General features: G+C 47.5%; 1 protein-coding gene across 1 annotated transcript; it reads right to left on the bottom strand.

The window, feature by feature from the left end:
• Window positions 1-7,393: 7,393 nt before the first annotated feature.
• On the bottom strand, window positions 7,394-9,769 carry LOC142795993 (uncharacterized). Its single transcript, XM_075886169.1, has one exon. It carries the CDS (start codon window positions 9,653-9,655, stop codon window positions 8,399-8,401), a length of 1,257 nt encoding a protein of 418 aa, XP_075742284.1. The 5' UTR covers window positions 9,656-9,769; the 3' UTR covers window positions 7,394-8,398.
• Between the last annotated feature and the right edge of the window lie 557 nt (window positions 9,770-10,326).

The following is a 10,326-nucleotide window of genomic DNA, read 5'->3' on the forward strand; positions in this document are numbered from 1 at the left end:
GCACTGGCGCCAAATAAAGAATGACACACGATGTGCTACTTAACAACAAGTCTGATTGCGAAAGGTATGTAGAAAAGGAAGCTTCCTGTAGTGCCCTTGCCAATTCGTGGACTTCTCGGAACGCACCATGCATGCTCGATCCAGAAAGTTCAACGCCGACATGTTGACAATACGTTGATGACTTTCTGATCTCTTTGACGAAGACAGGCTGCAATTTGACTTCTCGGGTAACGTCTATTACTGCCATCTTTCACCGGGCTTTACTTTATTTCACCTCGACGACTTAGGTTTCGACACAAGGCGAGCACAAGCCTTACGCTTCTCGGCGGCGGTGTTTGCTGACAGTGCGCCCCGCTCTAACAGGAAAAGAGGACCTCTTTCCTGCCAATGCCTTCGTTTCTAAACTGGCGAAACGAGCCATCTGACTTACCACAATTCGTAACATCGCGGTGTTTTGTACATCAAATCGCCCTTAGTTTGATGACTTAAGTAACAAGGCTGACCGAAGCCACCCCCCCCCCCCCCAATCTCCCTTGGGTGACCCTGCTGCGACTGTTCTAGACTCTTCTATGGAACGCAGCCCTTCCCCCCTCAATCTCAAGAAATCAAGTGACTGGAAGTTAGGCAGTGTAATTCCTTATTCACGGGGTGTCCCTCAGCATCAAGAAAGTAGCAAGGTGAATGGTAATTTCAGTCGTGTTTTCAGCCGCCAAGAAGTAGGGTGGAATTCGCAAGCATGTCAAGCGAAAGGAATCGAAGAAGGCTCGCATACAACTAAAGCCCGTGAGACCGTTCGTGAAATGCGCCGTGGGTGTAGTAGAGTAAGAGATCCCTTTGTCCTGCGGTTGAACTTACATCGGCGTGACTCAGAGGACGCTTCAGTAATTCAAGCCACAACCAGGAAAGCTACAAGTGCGGATGTTGTCCAGACTTGTTTTGTGCAAAGTGCTTGCCAGCTATCACAAGTGTTTGCACGGTTTGTTTTTCAAGCTCACGCAATTATCACAAAAGGCGACGCGTGTGTCGGCAGAGCATCTTTAGCGCTCAGCGAGAAATAAATCAGTTTCCTTGAGGATGCAACTTCACTTCACGTGCGCTTAGCCACTGTCGTTTTCTTAGTGACGAGTTTTACTGTTGTGAGGAGTGTCGTCTCTTGTTTTTTTTTCTCTAGATTACGTTCTTTTTGTATAATTTGGTCAGCCCATCAGCTAGGAAGCTTGCTTTTTGATATATTTCTTTGTCACACTAAAATGTTAGGTTAGTAGCACTTCTCATGACATTCTTTACTTGTTCCCGTCTTTTAAGCACTGTATTTTTTCGTTACACAATAATAACTGCCCACACGTCGTTCACTACTGTATTTCTTACTTGATGTCCTTGCCACAAAAAAAACCTTGGTTTGTCGGGTTGTCCTTCACATTTATTGTATTGTTTGTTTTACTGCAGCTGTTGGCGTCCTTAGACTGCACTTCATCAAGCTGCCCTAGTAATCAGCCTTCTCATTCATCCACACAATTTTGTTGAAAAGGTAATTGTGTTTTAATTCTGATTTCATAATCATACTTACAAATAAATGTCTGACTGCTTTTGTCATCAGTATACATTGAACACAGGTGCCGTAAACAGCCGCTTCGATATCGATTGTGAAGTGTGAGCACCATAAGAAATCAGATGACTATGCGCAGCAGACAGTTTTGTTTTCAGAAAACTTGTGGTAGAATATGTTGTCTACATACGTTTCATCATTGTTTTCGTGCTAAGTCAAGATATCATAGACATAACGCACTCAGAATAACAAGTTGCATGAAATAATAAACGTTTCTCTGTGGACGCTAATACGCGTGAAAAAATCCTGATTGAAAGCGCATACACAACGTCTATCCTCTGTTTGTATACCAGACAGTTCGCCAAGGTGTCGGGGTTGATTTTTTTTTTCTGTCCGCACACGTACTAACGGGATTATGGAGATGAACCGGTACGGTTAAAAAAACAACTTCAGTACTAGCTATATCTCCTACGACTGATATAGGCTAATGTAATTACCGTCTTATAGGCTAATGTTACTTGCAATAAAGCTAGGGTGGTAATCAGGTTTCATTAGTATACATTGTTGTAAGATGTGAGGATCAAGCGCACCGCCAAAACCGTTGAAAGCGGAGCTTTGGTGAGTCAACAGCTGCGAGAGGTGCATTGAGAATGAGCCACGTGGTGGATTAATCCATGATGCACGCCTTTTTCAAGGTCAAAGATGTGAAACCTAAAGATCCAACTCACGTGTTATTCTACACGAGAAGTTATTCAGCGAGGAAACATGTATTCCTGAAACATTATTGAACGTGCCTGGGAGACTTCGCAGTAAATTTCGGTGATGAACAATTCAAGCTACATTCCGCGCTCTTACTCTGGCTGAGTAAACTGCCGATGCTATGCCTGTGACTAATGCGAAAAGCGTGTAAAAGCCCTGGTTTCTGTGCAAGATGGATGAAATAATCGCAAGGAGTTCTTCACTAGCGGGCGAGTGTAACTATAATGTCGACGGAGCTTCCATTATCTTCAAAGCATTGACAAAGATTCACAGGGCTGGTTCTCAGAAAATGCTAACATAGAGTCACGATGAAAACGCAAATACTTTGCTTGATTTGAATTAATCATAAAAGGTTTTATGACTCGCAAAAATTATCTCTGGCAAACTCAAAACACGAACAAGCCATTATAAATTTAAGCATCGTTGCAGCTGCACAGTTAAATGTGCCAATGTGTATAGCAAGATTTGCTACATTAAAGAGCTCTTGAAGCGTTCCGTATACCATTTCATGAGACGCTACAAAGCTGTGCGTGGGTGAAGGGGGTAGGGGAGGGGCGTATGTGATGAGTATACGTCACTGAGGCACTGCAACGTCGTGCGTGCACATTTTCTTTTGTACGAAAGGTAACGTATGTTATTAGCTTACAATAATACATTGAAGGAATTGTGTCAAACTGTGTCTATAATGATTCATTTAGGGGAAACAAAGGCGCATAATTTGAGCGCTGTGACATTTTTCATGCATAAGGAGTCAAGCAAATTATTTGCAGTAGAATTCACAAGCAATTGTTACTGACAATTATTCCAGCATAGATCTCAATTTTACTGAAAATCTTCACAATAATCTTGCTAAAAATCACATGTAACGTCCTGTATATTCATTTCGGCTATAATTTGGGCCAGTAATACGTGGCAATTCAGCGTATCGATACCGGTGACTCTCGACCTATAGACAGACGGCCCTGCCATGTATCAGACCCGGAGCATTCCATTATACAGCAGAAAGTGGGTAAATGCTTTATTAACGCATAATAAAACCCTCGTCTAGAACCTGGTCCTACCCCGTTGTACTTGTTATAGTGACTGACAGTAGCTACCGCCAGCTACCATCGTATCACGAGATGTGTATCCTCTTCCGCGTATATATGACGCACTTTTTCTTAGGGGGAGGGGGGGGGGTTCTTGTATTTGAAGTGCAAATCAAGTGAACGAGACTGATGCATTGCAAACATTGTGCGATTCAACACTCTCTCAGCTATGTTGAATAGTATTTGAAAGATAAGATTTTGTAGATAATTAGTTTTTTAAATGTTTGCTTCAGTTGGTATCTTTTGTCGGTGGTGCCTGTCTGTGGTGCATGTTAGCTTTATTGCAATATCGATTTAATGAACCCTCCACGCCCATTTTTCTAGTCGATATTGCCATCAGCTCTGCCTTAGATTATGAAAGAATATAAATATGTAAAAGACACAAAGCTAACAACTCGTCTAGAAATTTTACCTTCACCGCTGACGTGAACCAGTGAACCCATTGACTTTTCGCTCTCCGGGGTGCTAGCTTGAGACCACTCTTAGGACGCGATAGGCGCGATAGGCGCGATGAGTTTACTACGATTGAAACGCGATGGGCGTATCTGCGAGTTACGCCAGCTCCTACAGCGTTGTATGGGCTTCCTCTATAACAACGCATGACGTGGCACAAAAGGCTTACAGAGCACAACACAGTGTGGATCTCACAGCACAAGCATGGCTTCCCAGAAAACTGCCTGTTGCCGAAAAAAAAAACGATATTAGGCTTATCGTCCTCGTTTGTGTTGTCTGTATACCTTGTACAGGTACAAGTTAAAGTCAAAGTTGAAGTACAACACTGCTTGCCATAACCATGCAGGTGGCTGTTGATTCTCTTTCTCTCACACTGGACCTCGTGGGCGATGTTCGTAAAGATCTTCTCCTCCTCTTCTCCTCGCGCACCCGCCTTCTGATTGCGTCTCGGTGACATCGAGGCGCCCGGTGGCTGTGTACTGCTGTTAACTGCTTGCCCATTAAAAAAATAGCACTAAGACAGGTTCACACTAGCATTGAAAATCCTGGAAAAAGTGTGAATCTCTGCAGCCTTCTGTTTCGTTTCGCGTTTCTTCTTCTTTTCATCTTTATTTCCAAGCTTTGATGCCTTCTTATTTTACTTTCATTTGTATTCTTTCTGTATTTTTTTCTTTTTTTCTTTTTGTTTTTAGCTCACTTTCTATTCTTCAATTTTTATACGGGGTCTTGCGTGCGCTGCACCAAGCGAACACTGCATACGACAAGCCATATCCATGAAGTGCTCCCACATTAACACTATCACCAAGGCGCACAAAGAACAAGAAAAAGTAGGCTTCTCCTAGGTGAAAGCGGACGCTTTATTGGTTGTCCTTTTACTATTTTGCCTACATAAATATTATCATCAAGGTGCTCGAAGCAAGTGAGAAAGAGGACTTTTCTTTTGTGCAAGCGCGTGCTCTATTAGCAATACCACGGCCGCTCGATCTCCCCCTTTAGCGCGGCCCGCCGAATGCCCCTCTCCGCCAAGGAGAGGACTACTTTCCTTTCAACCGGCCGCATCGGCTATGGCGATAGCTATTGCCGACACAGGTGTGTCTCCCAAAGCTCCCTTCAGCTGCAGTGAGCTATCTGCGCCGGCAGTTTCACTTGTTTATGAACAGTGCTTTGTCATGCTTTCATGAACAGCCTACACCACTTTAGCTGGATTAGTGGCCGATGTCTGAGTGACATATAAGGGCAAGGAATACGACGAACACACGAAAGAAGACTTTCCAGGCCATGGCGGTTAAAGCCCGTGTACTACGCGATGTCGCTGCACGTTAAAGAACACCAGATCGTTGAAAATATCCCTGCAATTCGGCGTGGCTCGTAATCACATCGTGGTTTTGGCGCATACAGCCTCAGATATTATTGTTATTACCAACAGTCCACCTCGGTGGGAAAGTGGCTCGTGTGCTTGGCTGCTGACCCTAAAGTCGATCCTTGCAGTGGCGGTCACGTTTTGATGGAGGCGGATTGGTGCAGCCCTGCGCGATGTCAGTGCCTATTAGACACCAAACATTTGAAGTTTCCAGGGCTCTCCGCTACGCCCTCGCTGATAATGATCTCGTGGTTTGCATATAAAACACTATTTATTATTTTTGTAATATTCACAACAGAGGTTTTTGCTGTACCCAATTCATTCATTCGCTGCGATTTATAGACTTTCCTTTTAGCCTAATGCAATCCTAACTATCCCCTGAACATCGACGTTACTGGGCTACATATGTAGATTTTCTAGAATTTTGGTGACATGGGCACACTGGGCAAAAATCGTGGGAGCAGGTTCAATGGTATTGCAAGCATCTTAATAGCCTTTGTTATGCAATAGAGTGTCTGGCGGAGTAGTATGTGCTGCTATAATAAAAAAAAATAAACACAATTGCCACGTGAAAGAGGACGATGAGTTCGCTGTGCGAGTGAGCGGACCAGCCTGACGTTCTGCTAACCTCCAGTTATAGGTTTCTGTCATATTACGTGAAAATATTGTCAGAAGCAAAAAGAAATCACAGCATATCCACAGAGTGAATAATCATTGATGGGGCGAAGCGTTCTTCAGCCCGTCTGAACTTCCGTCCACCCATTCGTTCTTGCTTCCATCCGTCCGTGCGTCCATTCTTTCGTCTGTTCATCCATCATCCATCCGTGCGTCTGTTTGTGCGGCTGTCCCTTTGTCTGTCTGTCCATCCGTCCATCCGTTCGTCCATGCGTCTGCCTCTCTGTCTGTCTGTGCGTCCATCAGTCATCCGTCTATCTGTACGTCCATCCATCCGTCTGTCTATCTAGTGAACACTCCAAGTACAGCCATTTTCACACATTTCCATCATTTATTCATAATTTACAAGTGCCGCCATCCAGCGGACATTCTAAAAACCGCTCTTTCGGGTATGTGCTACTGGTATGTGCCACATACACCGTTGGAAGGTGGACACACCTACACCCTAAGGAGCTTCGCCCCTAAAAACTACGTTTTCGTTAGTTTCTGTCTTTCAAACAAAAAGTAAACCTTCACATGTGTATTAGATGTGCGCCGTTAGACCGGTGTTGTGCATGAAACGAAGCAATGTCTAATGAGGCCTGCAGTAATATGTTTGAACTAGTTATGCACTACTAACTATTCCAACAAGTAATTTTTTTGAAGATAGATGGTTCTGCATAGTAGTGCTACATTAGATGCACATGGCGAGTTTCGCTGTCCGAAGGAAGCGATTTCGGAATTTGAAACACAAGACCCTCGTCTCAATCTCGCTGGTAAGACAACTCAACATTGCATTAATAATAATATTGTCAGTGTCTAACACGCAGTGGCTCTAGAGTCAGTGTAAAGTAAGTGTCCGAGGTTGATGTGTATTGTATTTATACAGGTATACATATACTGGTATACTAGGAGCATTTATATTATATGCGCGCAGTGATGTATTTATTTCCGCGACATATACACAGGTACTAGGTTCGTCGCAAGCAGGTGTCCTACCGCATGGCCACGCCTCTGCTTGTAGGTATATTGTGAACCGGTCAGTTGTCTCTTATGCTTCTTCGTAAAAAGACTTATATACGCTTAATTTATTACTAAAATATTAGATGTTGCAAACTGAGGGTTTTGCGGAAAAGTGGTTTCCAAAAATATCTCAGTATGTTTTTTAGCCATGGCTGCCAAGAACTCCACCCAGTTGGCCAGAAATGGACTGAGTAGCTTCTTGATAGCAGAAGTCAAGAAAAAACAAATTGTCATCGCATGCAGACCGAACGATGGCAGGATACCACTGTTACAAAGTATGGAGAATGAGTGCGATTACATCTTCACTAGACGCTGTACAAGAAAATCCAAGTGAGATTGCCTGGCCGATGTGCAGCCTCCTCACCACCCGTCACGGCTGGTCAGTCAACTGTTGCTTCCAGGCGCGCTCTTTTGTACGGGAAACGGCTTGGCAGGCCACACTAAAGAGGGGAACGAGCGGCTGTGGCTATTCTATATATGTGGTTTTACCAGCATTACGCCAAGTGACGATGTGGTGGTTCTTGGGCCCTCAGACGCAGAAACCCAAGACAAGGACAAGAGAAACATCTATTGACTTCACACACAAAACAATCACAACACTGTGGCTATCTGTACAACACACTGGCTCCGTAATTCAGTCATACAGTCCTTATGTCTACGCGCCCGCGAGTAACCCACGCGTCCTCACTACTCGGAAGTCTAATTCCGTCGGGTGCCACTCACGCTCCCGCTGAAGACGATGGCGTCGACGACGCAACCTCGCCACGGGGAGGTTGCCAAGTGCACGGAAGCTCACGAGCAGACCATCAGCTGCTCGTGCTGGACCAGGCGGCCCCACGCTGCGGCCGACGCAACACCGAGGTCGCACCTTCAATTGGCGGTTGTGCCGGACCGGCTCCGACGTGGCACCGTGGCCACGATCTCGGTGACTGGTTGTGCCGGACCCGAGTCTGGACAGGATCAGCCGCTTGCCCTGGCCCGCACGCTCGTCCGCCACAGGAACAGCATGTCAGGCCCGGCCCGGAACCGCCACTCGCCTCAGGAACATGCCACGCTCGTCCCGGTTGGGTTGGTGACACCCGCTCGTTGGTTCGGTCCCCTGAGGCCCAACGCCTAGCGCTCTTGCTAGCTGGCCGCGTCCTTCCTCTGCCCGTCGCTGTTCCGAAACTCACGCGCTCACGTTCGTCTGACCCCGTGCACACTTTGTCTTCGTCGATTATTTTCCGCTGTCGGTTTCACTTCCAGTTTCGATTTTGGTTGTGAGAAGCACTCTTACCACACTCCCCCCAACTTCCAGTACGTTGTACACACGTAACACACAGTTCCCGAATATAACAAAGGTTCCGCACACTTTAAATGTCACAGTTTAGATGTAAAAAAAACCAATTGCACTATGATGACAACATGATAAAAAAATTGTGTACAACGGCAATAAGTCACTGCTCGGTAAAAGCCGCTCGACTCATGTAGTCGGCACCAACGTTGTTCACACCACGAATGTGTTCCACGTGAAAGTCATATTCCATAAGAAGGAGACTCCACCGCTGCTCGCCTCGTTCTCGCGTCCATTACGGGCCCCGGCCTTCTTGGATGGTGACTTGGTTCTGCGTCGGCGGGACCTTGGGTGTCGGTACATCGGAGGAGGTCGTTGCCACGAAGGGGCACTCCCCCTGTCCTGGGAGTCCTCCTGGCTCCTGTTGCCACTTCCGCCGCTACCTCCCCGTACTCCTTCTTCGAGATTTTTTTCCCGGAGCTGTTCCGTCCTGCCATTTCCAGGTTGCTCTGAAAACGGCCACGTCGTCTACGAAAGTAGCAGCCACGGAACCGCCGTGGAGGGCGCCGGGGTGGGGGTTCGTTGAAAACCTCTTCTTCGGCGTACGCTGACCGTGGCTCATCGATAATGAAACGCTGCGGTGGCGGCGGTGGCGGTGGTGGGGCTCGCGGAGGTGCTCGTGGCACTCCTCTGAAACGCTGGTTGTATCGCCAAGGGTAGGGCCTCCCCACGCCGTCCATGATCCACCGTCTAGGAGCCGGGTAGCTCTGGTCCTGGTGCGGTGGCAGTGATCGCGATGAGTCTCGGTTTCCTGCTTCCTCCCTTTGATCTTCCCCTCGGCCACGCCTTAACGCCGGCCCGCGCCTTCGTTGATTGCGACGTGGAATCCAGCGGGGAGGGAACGGGCGCCTGTGGGCCGCGTACGGGCTACCCTGAACAGGCTCACCATCGGGTCCGGTCACATTGGCTGCCTCGCAGCCCTTATCGCCGACCACGACGTCAAACTCGACGGTCTCACCTTCGCCAACGCTGCGCAGCAGCTTCTGTGGGTTGTTGCGCGTGATGGCCGTCTGGTAGACGAAGATGTCCTCGTGAGTGTCGTTGCGGTTGATGAAGCCATAGCCGTTCTTGACATTAAACCACTTCACCGTTCCCAGGACCCTCTCGGCGACGATAGGCTTCTTCCTGCCACTGAAACGACTCTCTTCGCCCATTGCCAAGTTGGCGGTGATCTTCGGAAGGGGCCACTTTTCCATGGCTTCATGCGGTGGCTCATACGCTTCCTCCGCATTCGATCTTGGTTGGGTTGCGTGAAAATTGCCAGATACATCCTGCTCACCATTGACAGCATTCCCTTTGCTAGAGTCTGTGCATGGTGCACGCCTTGTTTCCACATGGCCATGGTCATGCTGTGGTGCTGACTCATTCATAGGTAACGTATCCGGCAATGCCGCGCCCTTGATGTTGCCCAAAATTACGTCGTATAATGGGTCGGTCATACACTTAACGAGTACTTCCCCAGTAAACAATGTACATTGCAAAAGGACTTTTGCCTCTGGGAGGTATCGCACAGTACGGTCCAGTAAGTACACTGGGCTCGTCGTTCCCGTGAACTTCTCCTTCAGAACCAAGGATTGCCGCACGACGACCGTGTTGCAGCCGGTGTCTCGAAGCACATGCACTGGTCTGTCCTCTAGGAACCCCTCCACAACAGGCATGTCAGCGACTCCAACGTTCGCGGATCGTCGACTTGATGTGGCATTGACGATGGGTATTGTTCCGCCGTCTTGGAGAACAATGTAGCCACTCTTATGGTGTTCAGGTGTCAAGTCTTCGCGTTTTTCCGATAGCATACATGATGCCTGGTCTTTGCCAAATTTTCTACCGGGGCATCTGTCACTGCTGTGTCCACTTTGTTTGCATACTCCGCATCGGCTGAAAGTATTCCCTTTCGTGCGGGACCAGCAGTCGGCTGCGCGATGGCCTGCCTTGTCACAAAGGAAACAGCGACTTGCAGGCTTCTCCGTCTTCTTCGCGGACTCCGGCTTGGACACCGAAGGTCCCGGATCCTTGGGAATCCGTTCTCTTCCTAAGTTTGTGAGCGCCTGTGCTTCCATGAAGTTATCGGCAGTCTCGCAAAGCGAACTCAGGGTTTTGCAACTTCTCTCCT

Source organism: Rhipicephalus microplus, unplaced genomic scaffold (genome assembly GCF_043290135.1).
Source record: "Rhipicephalus microplus isolate Deutch F79 unplaced genomic scaffold, USDA_Rmic scaffold_998, whole genome shotgun sequence".
NCBI classification, from domain to species: domain Eukaryota; kingdom Metazoa; phylum Arthropoda; class Arachnida; order Ixodida; family Ixodidae; genus Rhipicephalus; species Rhipicephalus microplus.

What these genes read in the sequence shown, in the direction of transcription:
- LOC142795993 (XM_075886169.1), bottom strand. Translation starts at nt 9,655, where the DNA reads ATGACCGACCCATTATACGACGTAATTTTGGGCAACATCAAGGGCGCG.